This window comes from Ictidomys tridecemlineatus, chromosome 5, assembly GCF_052094955.1.
Source record: "Ictidomys tridecemlineatus isolate mIctTri1 chromosome 5, mIctTri1.hap1, whole genome shotgun sequence".
Classification (NCBI taxonomy): Eukaryota; Metazoa; Chordata; class Mammalia; order Rodentia; family Sciuridae; genus Ictidomys; species Ictidomys tridecemlineatus.
In genome coordinates this window covers 7,861,762-7,885,994 of record NC_135481.1, presented here as the reverse complement: position 1 = coordinate 7,885,994, position 24,233 = coordinate 7,861,762, and the positions used below count along the sequence as shown (strand labels likewise).

Genomic DNA, 24,233 nt, shown 5'->3' with positions numbered 1-24,233 from the left:
AAATAAGTCAAATTATCTCTGTTGAAGACATGATCCTATATCTAGAAGACTAAAAAAACATTATCAGAGGACTTCTAGAATTGATGAACAAATTTAGCAAAGTAGCAGGATACAGAATCAACATGCTTAAATTAATAGCTTTCTTATATTTACTTTGATAAATCTTTTGATAAAGAAATTAGGAAATCTGGGGCTGGGGATGTGGCTCAAGTGGTAGCGCACTCGCCTGGCATGCGTGCGGCCTGGGTTCGATCCTCAGCACCACATACCAACAAAGATGTTGTGTTCACTGAGAACTAAAAGAAATAAATATTTTTTTTAAAAAAAAGAAATTAGGAAAACTATTCTACTCTTGATAACCTTATAACAATACTTCGAGGTAAACCTAACCAAGCAGGTTTCAAAAAACAACCCTACAATGAGTATTACAGAATACTGAAGGAAGAAATTGAATAAGACCTTAGAAGATAGAAAGCCCTCCCATGTTCTTGAGTAGGCAGAATTCATATTGTCAAAATATCCATATTACCAAAAATGTTATTCAGATTCAATGAAATCCTCATTGGAATACAAATGATATTCTTAACAGAATTAGAAAGAGCAGTCCTAAAATTCATTTGGAAGAATAAAAGACCAGAATAGCTAATTAAATACTGCACATGAAATTACCCAAGAGACATCACAATACCTGATCTCCAATCATACTACAGAGCTATAGTAACAAAATTGCATGGTATTGGCATCAAAATAGAAAATACTGACCAATGGAACAGATTGGGAGACTCTAGAGACAGATTCACATGGTTATCTCATACTTGACAAAGTGCCAAAAATGTATGTTGGAGAAAAAAATAAACAAATTTTATTTTATTAATACCATTTTAAACAAATGGTATTGGGAAAACTGGATATCCATGTGTAGCAGAATGAAACTAGATCCCTATGTGTCAACCTGCGTAAAAGTCAGATCAAAGTAGATCAAAGACCTAGGAATTAGCCAGAGACTTTGCAACTGTTAGATGAAATCCAACATAATGGTATTGCCTGTTTGGGCTCTTAACAAGAGCCCCAAAGCTTGAGAAATAAAAGTAATAAGTGGGGGTGATGTCAACTTAAAAAGCATCTCCACCGAAAAGAAAATGATTGATTGCAAAGAGAGAACCAAAAGAAGAGGAAAAAATCTTTGCCAGCTAGTCCTCCCACCATGGGATTAATGTCTAGAATATATATAAAGAACCAAAACCAAAACAATGCTTAACATTGCCCCCTTCCAGAAAAAAAAAACTAACCTAATTAATAAGGGATAAAGAACTAAGTAGATATCTCTCAAAAATAAAATACTAATGGTCAGCAAACATATGGAAAATCGTTCAGCATCCATAGCAATCAGGGAAATGCAAATTAAAACCACAATTAGATTTTATTTTACTCCATTGTTACAAGAATACAAATAATAAATGCTGGCTAGGATGTGGGGGGGGAAGGTACACATCTACATTGTTGGTTGGACTGCAGATTAGTGCAACCACTTTTGAAAGCCTAGATGACTACAAATAGAACCACCAAATGATGAAGCTATCCCATTCATTGGTATTTACCTAGAAGCACGAAAATCAGCATACTGTACTGAGAGAGGTACATCTACATTTATAAGCAGCCCAGTTCATAATAGCCAAGTTATGAAACCACTGCAGGTGCCTGTCAACAGATGATGAAGATATATATACAATGGAGTATAACTCAGCCATAAAGAAGAATGAAATTATGATATTTACTAGTAATTGGATGAAGCTGGAGAACATCATGCTAAGTGAAATAAGCCAGACTCAGAAAGTCAAGGATTTAATGTTTTCTCTCATAAGCAGAAGTTAGGGCAAAGTAAGGGGGAAAATGTGGAGTAGATCAGAGGAAAATAGAGGTAAGGTCAGTGAAACTACTGAGTGAAGGGAGGCGGGATGGAGAAAGTAAGGAACTGTGGAATGAAATCAGCAAAATTGTTCTTCATATATATATGAATATTCCACAGTGAATTCCATTTTTATGTGTATCTATAAAACACTAATTTCAAAACAATAACTGGAAGGTAAACCAGTAGAGGGAGAGTAGTGGGACAAAGGAGGGGAGAGAATGGAGACTGACATGGAGTAAATTGTATTCAATGCTTGTATGATTTTGTCAGAATGAACCCTACTATTATGATTAACTATAATGCACTAATAAAAATATTTTTAAAGCACCAAATATAGAAATTTAAGAAAACACTAGAAGTTGGACAGACCCACCATGTTCATTGGTAACATCAATATTGTCAAAATGGTCATACTACTAAAAGCAGTCTACAGATTTAATTCATTCCTATCAACACATCAATTTTATTATTCAGAGAAGTAGGAAAAACAATCCTTAAATTTATATAGGTGCAAAAATAACCCGAATAGCCAACAATCTTGAGCAAAACAAGTAATGGTAGAGATAACATTATTCCTGATTTCCATATACCACATCGCCATATTAACAAACAACATGATATTGACAATGTGTCTGGTTTTTATAATAAATGGAATAGATTACCTGGAAATAAACTCATGCATCTACAGCCATTTAATTCTTTACAGATATGCGAAAAAACTGTTGGACAAAAGTCAGGCTCTTAACAAACAGAGCTTGGAAAACTGGATAGCCACATGTAAAATATTGAAAATATAGCCCTGTGTCTTGCCCTTTGTAAAAATCAACTCAAAATGAATGAAACACCTAATGTAACACCACAGACTTTGAAAGTGCTAGATGTTAAAATAGGGGAAACACTGAAGGATATTGAAGAGGTAATATTTTCCTGACTAGGACTCCAGTAGCTCAAGAAAAAAAGTAAGAATTGACAGATGGGATTACATCAAATTAAAAATCTCTGCATACCAAAGAATATCACCAGAGTAAAGGAACTACTTTAGAATTGGAGAATTTCTAATCTGGCCATTCATCTGAGAGAATATTAATATCTGAAGAATATGAAGAAAACAAAAAATCAAACACCAAAAATAACAAGTAATCCAATCAGTAAATGGTCAAGTGATCTGAACAGACACTTTTTAGAAGAAGTACAAATCGTCAATAATTAGATGAAAAAGTGCTCAACATCTTTGTCCATCAGGGGAAAAATGCATTTCAAAACTATATTTAAATTCTCTCTCTCTCCAGTCAGATGATTGTTATCAAAACCAGAACAAATGCTGCAAAGATGGTGGGGGAGGGGGGAAGTAACTCTTATACATTATAGATGAGAATGTAAATTGGTCTAGAAACTGAGGAAAATAGTATGGAGAATCCTCCAAAAAAAAAAAATGAGTACAGAATTACCATGTGATCCAACTTTGCTGTTCCTGGGTACATATTTGTAGGAAATGAAGTGGACCATACCTAAGAGATGCTTGCCATACCTATGTTTACTGTGTTGCTACTTACAATAGCCTAGGTGTGGAATCAAACCAAGTAACCATTAGTAGATGAATGGATACACATACAATTGAGCTATAAAGAAAAATGAACTATGTCATTTACAGAAAAATTTATGAAATTGGAGAATATTATATTCTGAAAAATAAACAAGACACAGAAAAAGTATTGTATTTTAGAGAAAGGAAAGCATGAAAAGATAAGATGGAGGTGGTAACGATCAAAGCATATGTATAGAGGCTGGAGTTGTAGCTCTCCAGAGAGCGCTTGCCTTGCACTGGATTCAATTCTCAGCACCATAAATAAATAAATAAATAAATGTATGTTCATCAACAACTAAATATAAGTAAATATATATAAAAGAATATACAAGGGGCTGGGGATGTGGCTCAAGCCGTAGCGCGCTCTCCTGGCATGCATGTGGCCCGGGTTGGGTCCTCAGCACCACATACAAACAAAGGTGTTGTGTCTGCCGAAAACTAAAAAATAAATATTAAAATTTTCTCTCTCTCTCTCTCTCTCTCTCTCTCTCTGTCTCTCTCTCTCACACACACACACACACACACACAAAAAAAAAAAAAAGAATGAAATAATCAAGAAATATAACCAAGGTGTTGTTTTATTTGTACAATAAAAATTACAAATGTTGATTAAGGAAATCAAAGCAGATCTAAAATAAAATAGAAAGAAGTCCTGTGTTCACACATTAGGCTTTATATGGTAAAAATTCCATAGCTTAGCAGTTGTGAATTGAGCTGTTCTAAACATTGATGTGGTTGTGTCTCTGTAGTGTACTGATTTTAAGTGCTTTGGGTGTAGACCAAGGATGGGATAACTGGGTCAAATGGTGATTCCATTCCAAGTTCTCTAAGGAATCTCCGTCCTGCTTTCCAGAGTGGTTGCACCAATTTACAGTCCACTAGCAAGGTATGAGTATACCTTTCCCCCAACATCCTCTCCAACATTTATTGTTATTTGTATTCTTGATAATTACCATTCTGACTGGAGTGAGATGGAACCAGAGGGCGTGTTGAATAGAAGTTCATTGGATTAGACAAAGGAAGGGAAAGAAAGGTAAGGATTGGGAATAGGAAAGACAATAGGATGAATAGGATATAACTTTCTTTGTCCAGATATGAATATATAATCTGTAAAACTCCATGTATGTATGTCAATGCACTCTACTCTCTAAAACGAACAGATTTTTTAAAATTTCCATAGAACATTTATAAATATTGAACACACACCAAGACACAAAAGAGCAAAATTTGACCCTTCAATTTTGAAATGGAAATGAGATATTTTTCAAGCAGAAATCAGTAAACTCTAAATTTAAAGCAAAAGATGAGTCAGAACCCTGCTTCACCAACCCTGCCTGAAAATAAGGGATAATGAGCAAAAGATTGGAACAAAATTCACTGTTGAAGATGAACTTCAAATAAGCAGTTCATAAATAACATAGTAAGTTGTTTAACTCATTGTTCATTAGGAAAATGATAAGTCACAATGCGAAACCAAAACCCATGTATAGGAATTGCTAAAATTAAGAAGACTTAATATAGCAAGTATTGGCAAAGGCTAAAACAATTATAACTCATATTTTGTTGGTACAAATACAAATTGAAATGACCACTCTGGAAAATATTTCAGTAAGTTAATTGTGTGCTTATTATACAACCCTATAATCCCACTTCCAGGTGTATATCCAAAAGAAATGAAGATATTTTCCTTCACAGGGACTTGTCTGCAAATGTTCATAGTACCTTTATTTGTAATAGCTCAAATCTGGAAAGAAGTGTTATGTTCAGTTGGCAAATGACAAATTGTGATGTACACCAATAGAAGAACACTATTAAGCAAGTGAAGGAAATAAGAGATACGTTTAACAATATAAAATAATCTCAAGAACTTTATGCTAAATTATCCAGACACAATACAATATATATAATACAGCCTTGATTATACTAGTTTTGGGTATTCTAGATGGAAGATGAAGGGTTACTATAAACAAGAGGGTAGGGGAAGATGTTGACTACAAAGAGACAAAGGAAAACTTTGTAGGGTATTGGAAATATATTATGATTGTAGTTTCAATTATATTGGAGTACTAATTGAATTATATACTTAAAATAGAAAATTTGTTATATAAAAAATTATACCACAAAAAATTGTCCCAAAATATGAAAAAATCATAAAGAAAAAAAATTAACTCTTTGGAACCAATGGTGGGAAAAAAAGACATTATTTGCCCTAAGAGGTTTTTTTTTTTTTAATTAATTTATTTTTTTTATTGTTGGTCGTTCAAAACCTTACACAGTTCTTAATACATCATATTTCACAGTTTGATTCAAGCGGGTTATGAACTCCCAACTTTACCCCGTATACAGATTGCTGTATCACATCAGTTACCCTTCCATTGATTGACATATTGCCTTTCTAGTGTCTGATGTATTCTGCTGTCAGTCCTATTCTCTACTATCCCCCCTCCCCTCCCCTCCCCTCCCCTTTTCTCTCTCTACCCCTTCTACTGTAAATCATTTCTTCCATTTGTATTATCTTGTCTTGTCTTGTTTTAAGGAGTAAATAAAAACAGAAACTACAAATTATTGGAAATTTGTGACGGTGGTAGCACAAAGCTCATGGACTGGATCCTCAGCTTTGCATAGAGTGAAATTTTAAGAGATTTTATCATCAGATGAAGAAGACATGATGGAGGAGCAATTCAATTTGAAGAGCTAGAATAATATTCCCCCCCCCCCGGAAAATGAGGTTGATACACTTATTTTAATTTATCATATACACATACAGCAAATAAGCAAATTGATAAGATCAATTCTTTGAGATTGGTAAAATAGCATGTAAAAAATGCCAGTAAAAAAATAAACTGAGCCAGGTATGGTAGTGCACACCTGTAATCTCAGCAACTCGGGAGGCTGAAGCAGGAGGATCATGAGTTCAAAGCCAGCATCAGCAAAAATAAGGCTCTAAGCAACTCAGTGTTGACTGTCTAAATAAAATACAAAATATAATTGGGAATGTGAGCTGGTAGTCAAGTGCCTCTGAGTTCAATCCCTGGCACCCCCCACCAAGAAAGAATTTAGTTTATAGCAATTCACTAATAAAATTTAAGATTTCAATCAAGTAGATCATTATCTTTAGAAATCATAAGTTAATTAGGATAGACTATCTGAAAGGATTTTTTTAGTGTTACTCACATTTTCCCAATATTTTAGTCGTCGTCTTTAGCCAAACGAGTCTACAATGTCTCCTAAGCGTGACTTATAATTTTCCCTCATTCAGCCTTGTTTGTGTAGTCTTCTTTGAAAATAACGCCTTTTCTTCTCTTTTCTCTGTACTCAGAGGCTACCTTTTTGTTGTTGTTGTTGTTGTTAATCGAGTATACATTTAATTTTCTTTCGGAAACCTGCTGTGTTGTCTTAATTGGAGATGAAAACATTGCAGTATTCAGCAGTTACTCTGCTCTGTGGAATTGTATATCTTTTAGTGTTCTTTTTTTAAATAAATTTCATTTGTTTCCTTTTTTAATATTTATTTTTTAGTTGTAGTTGGACACAATACCTTTATTTATTTATATATGGTGCCGAGAATTGAACCCAGAGCCTTGCACATGATAGGCAAGCACTCCACCACTGAGCCACAATTCCAGCCCCTCTCTTTTAGTGTTCTTAATGTCCTGTTTTTCTTTCTGAAGAAGAACTTCCTTGTATATTCCCATTGTGTACATACATTCCTATTATCTACTTTAATTTTATACAGAGTTGGATCAATGAAAATAAGTGTTTACAAATAATTAACTTTTTTGATTCCTAAAAAGTTAATCAAGAAAAGATTCAAGTTATAACTTAGTGGTAAAATATCAATTCAGGATCAATTAGGATTTTTGAAATGATGATGTTGTAGTTGTGTGGATATGAATGAAAGAATGAATTCAGTCTCTTCCACCTTAAACCCTAGATAAATGTAGGCTTTTATATAATAGGCATTTTCCTAAGATGTCTTCTTTGCAAAATGAGGGTAATACTGTATCACATTTTTAGGTACATATGAGAGAATGAACATATAGCATCTGACTCAATGCTTAGAACATATTCAACCCTGCATAATGATTACTCTTTCTACTTTTCAGATGAGGTCAAAATTACTTGCAACTACCAAGTGGTTATTTCCCAATTATGATATACCTTAATATTTTATTCAGTAATAATAGCATCATTAAGTTACAATAATATAATTTCATCTTTTATTCCAATTTAGATATTTATTCCCAAATATAATCTGTGCTACTTTACTTTTTCCTTGTAAACACTGATATAATTTGCATTTTCTAAACTTGTGTTTTTGTCTTCCAAGCAGTACTGGGGGTTTAAGACAGGGCTTGGGGCTTGTTAGGGAAGTGCTCTAATACACAGTTCCATTTTTAGCCCCCTTCCCCCTTTTCTGATTTTTATTTTGTTGCAAGATCTTCCTAAATTGCCCAGGGTCTCCTTGAAATTTGCACTTCTCCTACTGCAAATTCCCAAGTAGTTGGGATTGTAGACATGTGCCACCATGAGCAGAGCTTGGGTTTCTTATCTGGCACTGCTGTGTGTTTTGGCTAATAGTTTCATAAGTCACTAAACTAATTCTTTGAGGCTAGGAGTCTTTCTTTGGATGAACAGTTAACATTTAAATTAACATTTTCCTCTTTGTTTTTCTCCAGAAAAAGAAATAGACATATCAAAATTAATGGATGCTATAGTGAGACCTGTCTTTCATGACCTGTTGATGACTGTTAGGTCTGGCTTAGTTAAGCAATGGCAAGGAAGTGTTATTTTAGATTTTTATCAGCCTTTGCTTTAGTCAGTATAAATAAGAAAAACAAAACAAATCTTTGAAGGTCTGGTCAGTTTTTTCCATAGTCTTTTAAATTATTTCTAAAATTATATGACTATTTACCTGTATTTATTTTTGCAGTAAATGCTACTTCAGGCACATAGGCAACTGCCTCAGCTACTTTGTAGAAATTTAATAGACCTTTGAATTTAATTATCATTATTCTTACATTTCTGAAAAATGACTACCTGAATCAAGTCTATAAACTCAGAAGTGTTTTTTCAGTCTGTTCTATATCTTATGAGGAAAGATATGTTTTTCACCTTTCATGATAAAATTTACAGTAATTTAAATAGGCAATTTCAGAAATCCATGTGTTAATTTATCACCTTAACAACATAATTTCATATTGGAAAGGAAAACCAAAGTTAAGGTTTTGGATTGCTATAAAAACAACAGCAATTTTTTTTTTCCTCTTCAGGGCCAAGGAATATGAGAGTTTAATGGAAACAAAAAATTCTGGGTCTGAGTCACCCTATAAAGCAAAGTGAGTATTTTATCCCACATTTTACTTTTACTGTTTTTTTGGTCTCTGCCTATGGCAAAGTGTATCTGAACCACCATATTAAGTTTATGACCTGAGGTTTCGTTTCTGATTGATACATCATTCTTTTAAGACAATGGTATCCAACTGGAGTTGAATTTGCCAGAGTATATTTGGCCATGACTGGGTAGTTCTCATTAGGGCAATTTAGGGAAAGGATGCTTTGGCATTAAGTGGGTAGAGATGGGGGATTCTGCTAAATATTCTCCAGTATATAAGACAGATCTCTGTAACAAAGAATTATATCATCTGAAATGTCAATAGTGCCAAGGTTTAGATACCTTGTACTAACAAATCAGGTCCGGCAAGGTGTGGTTGTACTCATGCTTACTCTGAGGAGATGTCTGTTAGGATAGTTCTAACTATGATGGTTCTAATTATGATTCTCTAATTCTGATGAGATTTACAATGAAGTTAGAGATTTTGGATTAAGATTAAAGATTTTAGAGTACATCATTGGGTATAAATGTAAAAATAAGTAAAGAAAAAAAATCATCATTTTGCTTCTTTTGAAAATACTTCCAGTAAAGGTGCTATTAGAAATGTGCTCACATAATTTGATGGAGTGTAAGTGTTTTTGTTGAAAAGCAAAGTGTATTATTATTAGTCACTTAGAAAGTCTACTTCAGTACTTCGGATTTCAGGCTACTCAGTGAAATAATGCAAAATGTACTCAAATATTTTTATATGAAAATGACTGTTGCACTGTTATTTTTACTAGTGAAAAAATGAAGAAACAACTTAAATGCCCCAATTTGACGAGTATCTGTAACTACTTGTTGGCATAGATACTCTACAGACTGCTAATGTAGCCATTATTTACATTACAATAAATATACTCTGTCAGAAATAAGGTAACACATCAGATATCTACTTCTATGATTATTATGTTGGAAATAAGGGCCACTACAATGCTAAAAGAAAATGGAAAAAAGATAAACTATTAAAGGAAGGAACAGAATTACCAAGATTATGATTACTGTATGTCTCAAATCCCAGAGTCCCAAGTGAAAAATCGTAGGAACAAGAGAAATCAATTCAGTAAGATGGCTGATTACCCAATGAATATGATAATAATAATAAGTAAAATTTATTGAGCCCTTGCCATATATCAGACTTTATATGAACTGCATCGTTTCTCACAACTCTGTGAAGTTAATTAAGAAAACTAAGTTCTAGAGAGGAATTTGCCCGAGATTATGTAACATCATATTCAGGATATGAAAATTCACAGCTTTTCTTTGTGATAACCATTTAGAACACATAAGTATCATTGATAATTGTAATAATAAAGTATATGAGAATAAACTCAAGAAATGTGAAGAAATGTATAAAAGGAAAATCGTCAAATGCTTATAAGAGATATAAAAGAAAACTTGCATGAATGAAAAGAAAAATCATTCTCTTGGATAGAAGACCCAAGACACTAAATTAATAATATTTCTACAAGTATAATATAATCTCTATAAAATAATAACCCTTTTTTCCATTTACCTACAATCATTTGAAAGAGCATAAAGAAAAATGTGAGAATTTCTAGAAAAGTTTTTCAAAAAGAATGGAGGTACTGACTGAGCTAACAGATACTTAATAATATTTAGAGTTATTTGACACATGAATAAAAATATAAATTTTGGAATAGATTTTAAAACAATCTACAAGTAGATCCAAATGCTTAAGGAAATTTTGTGTGTGACTTTATATGTTTGAAAAGATAACCAGAAATTGTTGAACTATTCTTGGAGGGAGGTATGCCTCTTTGTAGTATAACTTGTCACTTCTTCTACCAACAAGTGTACTCTGTTTCCCTTCTTTTTGAAACTGTTCTCATCCTGTGAGATGAAAGCTGTAGAAGTCATATGTCCCTTCCTAGCATTGGTTTCACAGTGCTTATGGCTTTTGTTCTTCCCTTCACTTACTCACTCTTCTGTGAATTTCATGTAAGGAAGCCTGGGTCAGGCTCAGTTATCCTTGTTATCCCTGATCAGACCACTCCATACAAGGTAGTAAGGCTATCCAGGTCCAGTAAGGGCCTAGCCAACTACCAGATGACTATATCTGCCAAAAAAATTACCTTAGGCTAGAGCAGAATTACTTTGGTAAATAAAGCCAGACTGCAGGGAATAAATAAATAGTGGTTATTTTAAGCCACTAACTCAGTAGTTTGTTTCACAGCAGTAGATTACTGATACAGAGAGAAAGGTAGAAATTCAATCATTAAGGAAAGGATTGACTTGCCAATAAATGTTGGTAACTACTTCATCCAACTACAGCAGATTATACATATTATTTTCAAGCTTACATGAAACATTCTCTAAGGCAGACCACATTCAAGGTCACAAAACATCTTAACAAATATATATGATTAGAAATTATACAATATCTGTTCTGCTTAGACTATGCTGGAATTACACCAGAAATAAGTGACAGAAAGATACTTGGAATATTACTAAATAATTGGAGATTAAATGACCCACTTCTAAATAACACATGGCTCAAAGATTAAAGAAAAAATTTTAACATAATTTTGTCTGAATGAAAATTAAAATGTTACCTCTCAAAATCTGTGGGATGTAGGCTGGCATGGTGGTGCATGTCTATAATTGCAGTGGCTTGGAAGGCTAAGGCAGGAGGATCGAGAGTTCAAAGCCAGCCTCAGCAAAAATGAGGCACCAAGCAGCTCAGTGAGACCCTGTCTCTAAATAAAATACAGAAAAATAGGTCTGGGGATGGGGCTCAGTGTTTGAGTGCCCCTGAATTTAATCCCTGGTACCAAAAAAAAAAAGAAAGAAAAAAAAATCTGTGTGGTGTCATGTAAAAAATGCTTAGAGGGAAATTGATAGCCTTAAATTTAAGTATTAGAAAAAGAATATGGGGGTGGGCCTGGGCTGGGGTTGTGGCTCAGCGGTAGAGCGCTCACCTAGCATGTGCAAGGCCCTGTGTCTGATCCTCAGCACCACATAAAAATAAATAAACAAAATAAAGGTATTGTGTACAACTAAAAAATAAATATTAAAGTGAAAAGAAAAGAATATGGTCTTGGGAGCTGAGGTTGTGACTCAGTAGTAGATTGTTCCAGCCTAGCATGCTTGAGGCACTGAGTTCAATTCTCAGCACCACATAAATGTAAAATAAAGATGTTGTGTCCACTTAAAACTAAAACAAAATATAAATATAAAAATAAATATTAAAAAAAAGAATACGGTCTAAAATGGATAATCTAAGTTTCCACCTTAGGAAACTAGAAAAAGAACACAGGTAAATCCAAATAAGTAGAAAAAATAACAAGTAGTAAAATTAGAGTAAACATCTTATTTTCAGTAGAAATTGAAAACAGGAAATCTATAGAGAAAAATCAACAAATCCCAAAACTGTGTTGCTTTGGAAAAATAGAGTTGATATGTTTTTAGCTATGTTAACTCATAAAAAATGAAAAAAAATACAGAGTAATATCAGAAAGAGGAGATAACAGTAGAGATCCTATGGACATTAAAACAATAATAAAGCCATGTTATGAACAACTTTGTGCCCCAAAATTTGATAACCTAGACAAAATGAATCAATTCCTTTGAAAGACACATTCTTCTAGAACAAGAAAAAACAGGCAATCTGAACAAGCCTATATCTGTATTAAAGAAATTTCATCAATAGTTACTAACTTTAGAAAACACAGTATTAGCAGGCCCAGATCTGTTCACGGTTGATTTTTACCAAACATCTAAGAATAAATACCAATTGTTTATATTCTCTTTTAGAAATTATGAGTAGAGGGAATAATGTCATTATTACCCTATTACTCAAATCAGAGACTAGAGACAAAACTACTGACCAATGTTTCTTGTCCCTTGTCAGTGTCTCTTGCAAAAGTCCTTAACAAAATATTAAAAAGTGAATCCAGTAATGTATAAAAGAAGTAAACATCATGACCACATGGGAATTATGCCAGGTTATCAAGGCTGATTTAACATTCTTAAATTGGCTAATGTAGTCAACACATAACCAGGTTACAAAAGAAAGATCACATGATTTTATCAGGAGATGGAGAAAAGGAATTTAACAACATCCAGCACCTATTTGTGATTCAGTGCCATTATTTTTGTTTTAGAATGTTTTCTGTTGCTGTTTCTTTTTTAAGAAGTTTAATTTTTGGTCTGTTGTATGTCTCTTTGAGCACATATCATTTTTTTCTTAATTTATAGTACATATTTTTCTTCAGTTTTTTTACTTTTGGCTTTTATTTCTTGAATAAAATTTTCAGAGACTTTTTTATTGATCTTCTCCAAAAATTGCTTCAAAGCATATTAAAGGAATTTCTTGCTTTCTATTTTATTGTTACTTTGATTTCATCAACTCCTTTACTTACTCTTCTTAATTTTTAGGTAGTATTCTTATTTTCATGTAACTGATTTGGTTTTAGTTTATATCTAAGAGTGATTTAGAAATAATTTTTAAAATACTTTGACAGTATAGTATTTTCCCTATTAATTTTGGTTAATTTTAAATTTCATTATATATTATATAGTGATTTCTAACTTTACAATTTGTAATTTTCTTTTTCATTTACTGCAAATTAAAAGCTTCTGCAGAAAAAATGGAAACAATTAGGAATGTGAAATGAGAAATCACAGAATGGGAGAAAATCTATACCAGCTACTCTTCTGATAGAGGATTAATATCTAGAATATATAAAGAACTCAAAAAACCTTTAAACCAGAAAATAAAATAACCCAATTAATAAATGGGCAAATTAACTACTTAGACACTTCTCAACAGAAGAAATACAAATGACTAACATGGAAAAATATTCAACATCATTAGAAATTAGGGAAATGCAAATCAAAACTGCACTGAGATTTCATCTCACTCCAGTCAGAATGGCAGTTATTAAGAATACAAATGATAATAAATGATGGAGAGGATGTGGAAAAAGGAACAATTTTACACTGTTGGTAGGACTGTAAATTAGTACAGCCACCAAGGACATCATTATGGTGGCTCCTACAAAGACTAGGCATGGAAACAGTGTATGACCCAGGCCATACCACTTCTTGGTAATTATCCTGAAGAATTAAAATCATCTTACTACTGTGATAACATGCACACTCATGTTTATAGCAGCACAATTCACAATAGCCAAGCTGTGCAAACATCCAGCCTAGATATCTGTTAATGGATGAGTGGATAAAGAATATATGTGTATATACACAGTGGAGTTTTATTTAGTCATAAAAAACAAAATTATGGCATTTGCAGGAAAATGGATGGAACTAGAGACAATCATATTAAGCCAAATAAGTCAAACTCAGAAGGTTAAGTGTCGTATGTTTTCTCTCATTTACAGAAGGTAGAGAAGAAAAAGGAAAAAGATAAGTGGGGGCAGATATCCTAATAATCAAAGGAAGATCAGCAGAGGAAATGGACCAAGGTGGGGTGGGTTAGGGAGAGAGGAAGTGCCGGGGAGTGATATCTGCCAAATTATATTGTTATATTGTGTACATGTACAAATACGAAACAACAAATCTCATCCATACATATAACTGTAATGCACCAATAAAAAATGTAGACAGAAAATAATCACATTCCTATATGTAACTATAATGCACAAATAGAAAAACATTTTAAAAATAGGCAGTGGACTGGTTTTCTCTATGTATGGACTATACTTTGCCTAACCTGCTTTAAACAATTATGTAAAGTAATAATTAAAATGCCTATTTTTTTCTAAAATATCTTCCCCATCCTTCAAGGAGATATTTTTTAATTTTGAACAACTTTATTCCTAAATACTACACACACACACACACACACACACACACACACACACACACACACACAGAGTCATGCTTATATTTAACTCCTTTATCTTTCTTACTAGAATTGTTCTATACCTTTTCATTGACAGCCTGGTTTTTTCTTTTAAAAATTTGTGTACATTTTTGGTTTGGTACTCATATATAGTTTTCCACTATTTTGCTCTTCCATAATGTATTAAAGAATTCTGTTGTCATCCATATGTTTTTTCCCTTCCTATTATTTTTGTTACTGCTATTACAAACAGTGCTGCAGTATACATCCTTATGTATATGACATTGTATATATGCGTGTGTGATTTTTCAGGTTAAGTAGTAGAGCCTGCTTCCTTGGTATGTAATAATGTACTTGGAAGGGTCCTAACACTGAGTTTATTTCTCTGTTTTTGCTGTCTTGAAATTGTTAATAGTTCTGAACAAAAGACCCTGTATTTTCGCTTTTCAGTGGGCCCTGCAAATTATATAACCAGGCTAGAAATGAAATTTCTGGACCCAGATATACCTACATTCTGATTTGAGTAGCACTTCGTAAATTTTTTTCTAGTATACTTGCACTTTCACTAGTAATTATGCGACTCTTTCCTCCTAAATACAATAATTTTAGAAAAATTACATTTCCCTTATTATTTTTAATATTTATTTTTTGTAGTTGTACCAAAGAACTTTATTTAATTTGCTTATTTATTTATTTTTATGTGGTGCTGAGGATTGAACCTAGAGCCTTGCACATGGGAGGCGAGCGCTATATCACTGAGCCATAACCCGAGTCCCTCCCTTATTTTTACAAACTTTTCATTCAAATGTATAAACAGTTTTTCTTCATTAATGAAAAACCAGACATAATTTTCACTTCAAACTTCCAGTTTCAAAATTTGGTCCAATTTAATAATTTCTTCATCATTTTAGGTTTAAAACTTAGTTCTTGAATCTCTCAGTATTTCACCCACTATCGTTTTCATTTAAGCTCTGGGGCTTATGCTATAGTATAGTTTTAAAGCATTTTCTTATCTGTTTTGATTACATTGGTGCTGTAACTTGCTGGGGTGACCAGATTGCACACTCTGGTTCCTCTGGTCTAGCTTATATAATGTGGATGCTGTCCTCAGGTAGTTCTCTTTATCACAACCAGTAGGTAGTGTGACTGGTCTGTGGTTATTGTGGGTCATTGATTAATAGTGGCTGCTCCTCTGTTTCATTAGAGCTCACAGCAGCTTTCCGTTTTATGTTTGTATACTTTCTTAACAGATTTGCTTTTATAAAATTAGAATGTGATTTGTATGTGCATAAATATTCTGATTATTGTATCTGTTAGTGTGTTATTTCATTCATCAATTCCAATAGCTCTAGAATTCTAATGCTGAGGAATTCTGCTTGTGTTTTGTATTAATACTGCCATATTCACTGTTTTATTAGCATTTTTTAGCATTTTTATAAAAAGACATATACCTTATTTGGTATATAGAGGTAAAGTTTTAGCCTTTGTGTATAATTTTTATTCAGCTCTCTCTCTTGTAGTTAGTATATAGGTAGATTTTGCTTCTTATCCAATTCTAGTGTCTCTGTAATTTAATAATTGAATTATAAGTTTGACCAGTTCACATTTATTGTATTCACTAATTCATGTGGACACATTCTAACCATCCTATTTTGTGCTTTATATTTGCCATACTTTCTTTCCTGCCCCCCACCAGGGATTGAACTCAAGGGCACTCAAACACTGAGCCATGTCCCCAGCCCCATTTTGTACTTTATTAAGAGGGTGTCATGAGTTGCTTAGTGCCTTACCCTTGCTGAGGCAAGCTTTGAACTTGTGGTCTTCCTGCCCAGCCTCCTGAACCGTGGGGATTGCAGGTTTGTGTCACTGTGCCTAGCTGCCATACTTTATTTTCTTTTCTAAGATTAATAAGACCTTTGTTTTCATCTTTAAAGATTCAGAAATTATAATTCTTTTTCTGTTGTACTTATGTTTACCTTTCAGTTTTTATTTTATTGTACTTTTAAAAGTTTTTAAACATTTTATTTGTTCTTTTTAAGTATTCATGATAGTAGATTGTGTTTTGACATATCATACATACATGTAGTATAACTTATTCTCATTAGAATCCCATTCTTGCAGTTGTACAAGATGTGGAATTTTACTGGCTGTGTATTATATATGAATATAAGAAAATTATATCCAGTTCATTCTACTGTTATTTCTATTCCTATTTCTCTCCCTTCTCTTAATTCCCCTTTGTCTAATCCTATGGACTTGTTTTCCTTCCTCCCCCTCTTATTATTATCATCTAATATCAGAGAGAACATAAGGCCTTCAGTTTTTTGGGATTGGATTGTTGCACTTAACATGGTAGTCACCACTTCCATCCCTTTACCAACCATCATTTCATGCTTCTTTTTAAAAATATTTTTTATTTATATATGACAGTGGAATGCATTACCATTCTTATTACACATATAGAGCACAATTTTTATATCTCTGGTTGTATACAAAGTATATTCACACTAATTTGTGTCTTCATACATGTACTTTGGATGATAATGTCCATCACATTGTACCATGATTTCTAACCCTATTTCCCCTCCCACCCCTCTGCCCTATCTAGAGATCATCTATTCCTCCCACGCTTCCCCTCCCTACCCCACTATGAATCACCCTCCTTATATCAGAGAAAACATTTGGCATTTGTTTTTTTGGGATTGGCTAACTTTAGTTAGCATTACCTTCTCTAACTCTATCCACTACCTGCAAATGCCATGATTTTATTCTCTTTTATTGCTGAGTAATATTCCATGGTGTATATGTACCACATTTTTTTTATCCATTCTTCTATTGAAGAGCATCTAGGTTGGTTCCACAGGTTAGCTGTTGTGAATTGTGCTGCTATAAACATTGATGTGGCTGTGTCCCTGTAGTATGCTGTTTTTAAATCCTTTCGGTATAGACCAAGGAGAGGGATAGCTGGGTCAAATGGTGGTTCCATTCCCAAATTTCCAAGAAATCTCCATACTGCTTTCCCTATTGGCTGTACCAATTTGTAGTCCCACCAACAGTGTATGAGTAGACTATTTCCCCCACATCTTCCCCAACACTTATTGTTGTCTGTATTCATAATAGCTGCTATTCTGACTGGAGTGAGATGAAATCTTAGTTTTGATTTGCATTTCTCTAATTGCTAGCAATGATGAACACTTTTTCATATATTTGTTGATTGACTGTATATCGTCTTCTGAGAAGTATCTGTTCAGGTCCTTGGCCCGTTTATTGATTAGGTTATTTGTTTTTTTGGTTCTTAGCATTTTGAGTTCTTTATATACCCTGGAGATTAGTGCTGATCTGATGTATCAGGGGTAAAGACGTGCTCCCAAGATGTAGGCTCTCTGTTCATCTCACAGATTGTTTTGCTGGGAAGAAACTTTTTAGTTTGATTCCATCCCATTTATTGATTCTTGGTTTTAATTCTTGTGCCAAAGGAGTCTTATTAAGGAAATTGGGGCCTAATCCCACATGATGGAGATTAGGGCCTTCTTTTTCTTCTATTAGACACAGGTCTCTGATTTTATTCCTAGGTCCTTGATCCACTTTGACTTCATTTTTGTGCATGGTAAAAGATAGGGGTTTAATTTCATTTTGTTGCATATGGATTTCCAGTTTTCCCAGCTCCATTTGTTGAAGAGGCTCTCTTTTTTTCCAATGCATGTTTTTGGCACCTTTGTCTAATAAAAGGTAATTGTAATTTTGTGGGTTAGTCTCTGTGTCCTCTATTTTGTGTCATTGGTCTACCAGTCTGTTTTGGTGCCAATACCATGCTATTTTTGTTACTATTGCGCTGTAATATAGTTTAAGGTCTGGTGTAGCGATGCCACCTGCTTTAGTCTTCCTGCTAAGGATTGCGTTAGCTATTCTGGACCTCTTATTTTTCCAGATGAATTTCATGACTGCTTTTTCTATTTCTTTTTTTTTATTTTTCATTTTTTTTTGAGAGAGAGAGAGAGAATATTTCAATATTTATTTTTTAGTTCTCGGCAGACACAACATCTTTGTTTGTATGTGGTGCTGAGGATCGGACCTGGGCCGCATGCATGCCAGGTGAGCGCACTACTGCTTGAGCCACATCCCCAGCCCTGCTTTTTCTATTTCTATGAGAAATGTCATTGGGATTTTTGATCAGAATTGCATTAACTCTGTATAATGCTTTTGGTAGTATGGTCATTTTGATAATACAATTTTGCCTATTCAAGAGCAAGGTAGATCTTTCCATCTTCTAAGGTCTTTGATTTCTTTCTTTAGGGTTCTGTAATATTCATTACATAGATCTTAAACCCTTTTGTTAAGTTAATTCCCAAGTTTTTGTTTGTTTCTTTGTTTTGCTTTGCTTTTGAGGCTATTGTAAATGGGGTAGTTTCCCTTTCTGAAGATTTGTCACTGATATACAGAAATTCATTTGATTTATGGATGTTGACTTTATATCCTGCTACTTTGCTGAATTCATTTACTAGTTCTAGAACTTTTCTGATGGAACTTTTCGGGTCTTCTAGGTATAGAATCATATCATATCAGCCAATAGTGCCAATCTGAGTTCTTCTTTTCCTATATGGATCCCTTTTATTTCTTTATTCTAAATACTGTGGCCAGTGTTTCAAGAACTATGTTAAATAGAAGTGGGGAAAGAGGGCATCCCTGTCCCATTTTTAGAGGGAATGCCTTCAGTTTTTCTCCATTTAGAGTGATGTTGATCTGGGGCTTAGCATAGATATCCTTTATGATGTTGAGATATGTTTCTTTATCCCTAATATTTCTCGTGTTTTGGACATGAAGGGGTGCTGCATTTTGTCAAATGCTTTTTCTGCATTTATTGAAATGATATTATGATTCTTGTCTTTAAGTGTATTGATGACTTACATTTATGGATTTCCTTATGTTGAACCAACCTTGCATCCCTGGGATAAACCCCACTTGATCATGGTGCACAATCCTTTTGATAGGTTTTTGTATTCCATTTGCCAGAATTCTATTGAGAATTTTTGCATCTATGTTCATTAGAGATATTGGTCTGAAGTTTTCTTTTTTGATGTGTCTTTGTGTGGTTTGGGAATCATGTGTCTTTGTGTGGTTTGGCCTCATAGAATGAGTTTGGAAGTGCTCCTTCTTTTTCTATTTCCTGAAATAGAGAGTATTGGTATTAGTTCTTCTTTAAAGATCTTGTAGAACTAGGCTGTGTATGCATCCAGTCCTGGGCTTTTCTTTATTGGTAGACTTCTGATTGTATCCTCTACTTTATCACTTGAAATTGATCTGTTTAAATTGTGTATATCATCCTGATTTAACGTGGGCAAATTTTATGACGGTAGAAATTTGTCAATGCCTTCAATATTTTCTATTTTATTGAAGTAAAAGTTTTCAAAATAATTTCTAATTATCTTCTGTATTTCTGTAGTGTCTATCATGATATTTCCTTTTTCATCACATGTTAGTAATTTGAGTTTTATCTGCCCTTCTCTTCGTTAGCATGGCTAAGGATCTGTCAATTTTATTTACTTTTTCAAAGAACCAACTTTTTTTCTGTCATTTTTTCCCATTGTTTCTTTTGTTTCAATTTCATTGATTTTAGCTCTGATTTTAATTATTTCCTGTCTTCTAATGATTTTGGTGTTGATTTGTTCTTCTTTTTCTAGGGCTTAGAGATGTAATGTGAGGTCATTTATTTGTTGACTTTTTCTTCTTTTAAGGAATGAACTCCATTCAGTGAACTTTTCTATTAGTACTGCCTTCATAGTATCTCAGAGATTATGATATGTTGTATCAGTGTTCTCATTTACCTGTAAGAATTTTTTTTTTCTTTTTTTTCTTTTTTTTTTTTTATTTTTATTTTTTTTTATTGATTGTTCAAAACATTACAGAGCTCAAGACATATCATCTTTCATACATTCGACTCAATTGGGTTTTGAACTCCCCAAATACATAATACAGACTCACTTCTGTTACATACTACCTGTAAGAATTTTTAAATCTCCTCTTTGATATCTTCAGTAACCCATTGTCCATTCAATGCCATATTATTTAGTCTCCAGATAGTGGAGTAGATTTTATTTTTTATTTTATCATTGATTTCTAATTTCATTCCATTGTGATCTGATAGAAGGTAGGGTATTATCTCTACTTTTTTATGTTTTCTAAGAGTTGCTTTGTGGCATAACATATAGTCTGTTTTAGAGAAGGATCTATGTGCTGCTGATAAGAAAGTATTTTCTCTCATTGAATGATGAAATATTCTATATGTGTCAGTTAAGTCTAAATTATTGATCGTATTGTTGATTTGTATAGTTTCTTTGTTCAGCTTTTGTTTGGAAGATCTATGTAGTGATGAAAGAGGTGTGTTAAAGTCACTCAAAATTATTGTGTTGTGGTCTATTTGACTCTTGAACTTGAGAACAGTTCGTTTGATGAACGTAGGTGCTTTATTGTTTGGGGTATATATATTTATAATTAAGTCTGTTGGTGTGTGGTTCCCTTGAGCAGTATGTAGTGTCCTTCTTTATCCTTTTTGTTTGACTCCTTTTTGCTTCTGCAGTCTTTGTGAGTGGTATGATTTTTCCCTGCGTTTCACCTTTAGTCTGTTGATGTCTTTTTCTGTGAGATGAGTGTCTTGAAGGCAGTGTATTGTTGGGTCTTTTTTTAAAAATCCAATCTGTTAGTCTATGTCTTTTGATTGGTGAGTTTAGGCCATTAACATTCAGTGTTTTTATTGAGACATGATATATAATCCCAGCCATTTTCATTTGTTTTATTATTTAACATGACTTGGTTTCACGAACTTATTTAACATGACTTGGTTTCACGAACTCTCATTATATTTTCCTTTTTTATTGATTTAAAAAAGATAATGACAGCGGAATGCATTACAATTCTTACTACACATATATACCACAGTTTTTCATATCTCTATATATAAAGTATGAAGACACCAATTTGTGTCTTCATACATGTACTTTGGATAATGATATCTATCACATTCTACTTTCCTTGCTAATCTTCTGCCCCCTTCATTTCCCTCCCATACCTCTGTCCTATCTAGAATTCATCTATTCCTCCCATGCTGTCCCTCTCTACCCTACTGTGAGTCAGCCTCCTTATATCAAGAAAACATTCAGCATTTTGTTTTTTGGGGATTGGCTAGCTTCACTTAGCATTATCTTCTCTAATGCCATCTATTTACCTGCAAATGCCATGATTTTATTCACTTTTACTGCTGAGTAAAATTCCATTGTTTATATATGCCACATTTTTTTTATCCATTCATCCACTGAAGGGCATCTAGGTTGGTTCCACAGTTCAGCTGTTGTGAATTGTGCTGCTATATGTGGCTGTATCCCTGTAGTATGCTGTTTTTAAGTCCTTTGGGGTATAGTCCGAGGAAAGGGATAGCTCGGTCAAATGGTGGTTCCATTCCCAGATTTCCAAGGATTGTCCATATTGCTTTCCCTATTGGCTGCACCAGTTTGCAGTCCCACCAGCAATGTATGAGTGTACCCTTTCCCCCACATCCTCATTAACACTTATTGTTGTTTGTCTTCGTAATAGCTGCCATTCTGACTGGAGTGAGATGATATCTTAGAGTAGTTTTGACTTGCATTTTTCTAATTGCTAGAGATGATGATTGTATATCCTCTTCTGAGAAAATTCTATTCAGATCCTTGGCCCATTTGATTGGGTTATTTGGGTTTTTTTGGTGCTTGGCTTTTTGCGTTTTTTTATATACCCTAGAGATTAGTGCTCAATCTAATATGTGAAGGATAAAAATTTGCTCCCAGAATGTAGGTTCTATATTCACCTCACAGATTATTTATTTTTTGCTGAGAAGAAACTAACTCTTAGTTTGATTCTATCCCATTTCTTGATTCTTGGTTTTAATTCTTGTGCTACACGAGTCTTATTAAGAAAGTTGGGGCCTAATCTCACATGACTTTACAACAAAAGTACATTACCAAGTGTCTGTTAAATGCAAAGGCAAGGGAATGGGAGCAAATGACCACAAGATCTACGTGGTATTGGTATCAGTGTAGCAGAAAGCAGAGAGAAGCAGCTGGACTGATGTAAGTAGGGATTGGAGAACTCCCAAATAACTAACATGTTTTCATTGAAAAGTGCAGGGATCCAGATTAAGAAAAGCAGCTGAACCTTATTCTCAATTAGGTCCCTCAGGAAAGGCTCATATAAACAATATTCTCTTAGTTCTTTGTTTTTTATAATTTTATGTCCTCAAACACCATTTTTTTTAGTTACAAATCTTGACATATAATTTTTTCTTAGATCTTAGATATTCCTAAAGTATCTTCTGCTGAATTTTACTATGAAGTTAAAACTTCTCTAAAAAAATAGAGATCATTTAGAAAAAAAATTGAGAGAAAATGAACTACAGACCACCAAAATAACTTTAATATGAAAATAAGATTTGAGGATGAACATTGAAGTTGTAGATTCATGTAGAATTATAAGGTTAACTGATTGCCTGAAGGAAAAGAATATGTATAAAATGGTTGTATTTTAAATAATTTAATAGTATCACTATTAAAAAAAAAGGTTGAGGAGAATGGAGAAAACATATGACCAAATATAATCATTCTCTATGAACCAGTGATGATATTATTAATAATGTTCTTCTTAGACTGTTGTGCATGTAATATGGAATAAAGTAAAGGAGATAATGGAAACTTGAATTCTTTCATCCCCTGTGACTCTGAGAACCTGAGTTCTTAGTCCAGAAAAAATAGAGGTAGATGTAACATTAGAGATTAGGTAAAATCCCTCTAGGGCTGATTTTGGTTTATATATATGAACTTACAACGTATTTTATCTTTTGTAAAAATTATCTTTGGAAAAGTCATATGAAACCAGCTTCTTATTTTGTAAAGGAGTGAAACAAGGGGAAAAATAAAACATTTTCCTTGTTTTTTTTTAATGTGAACTTGATAACCAGACAGTAGATGAAATTTCTTCTTATAAAATTATTCTACCTGATCAATGTAAATAGCCCTTTCTGTTCCTCCAGTTATCTGTCCTCCTTTCAGAAAAATTCAGTCCAGGCAGCAGTGGCTTAGTGGAAGAGACACCTGGTTAGGGTGAGAAGGGCATGGTGGCATGGTGTGGAGCCTCAGAGTCCCAGGAAGGAGGAAGGGGCTTCCCTGAGGGTAGGGTACTGTAGTCTGGTATGAGAAGTCAAAGCAGAGTAAGTAAGGCCTTTCTATGCAAGGCTTTCCTGACAGGGTCTGTGAGAGGATAGCTTGGCAAAGGCTACCAAAACCCAAGTGCAGTGAGAAGCATTAAAGAGCTCAAAATGAGCAGTCAGAATCAAAGCAGGGAAAACAGCTTTCTTATAGAAACAAAGATGAAGGGGAGTTGGCCAAATCAGTAAATATGTTAAGAAGGGTAAAGGGGGAGTTGCTTGCTCCTTGAGGGGTGTTAAAAAGATCTCCAGGGAGAATAGAAAAGTTCTACTGTAGTGAATTGTAATCAGGAGTGTCAGTGTTAATTTGTA

At 33.6% G+C, this 24,233-nt stretch overlaps 1 protein-coding gene across 16 annotated transcripts in view; it reads left to right on the top strand.

The window, feature by feature from the left end:
* Scaper (S-phase cyclin A associated protein in the ER) overlaps positions 1-24,233 on the top strand; it is a 438,325-nt gene that overhangs the window by 215,130 nt on the left and 198,962 nt on the right. For 15 of the 16 annotated variants that reach the window (XM_078049222.1, XM_078049220.1, XM_078049216.1 and 12 more), the window contains one exon: positions 8,768-8,833. The exons of the other annotated variant lie outside the window; for it this stretch is intronic. In XM_078049222.1, coding sequence (XP_077905348.1) covers positions 8,768-8,833 — 66 coding nt within the window. The remainder of the gene's footprint in view (positions 1-8,767; positions 8,834-24,233) is intronic. 16 annotated transcript variants of the gene reach the window in all.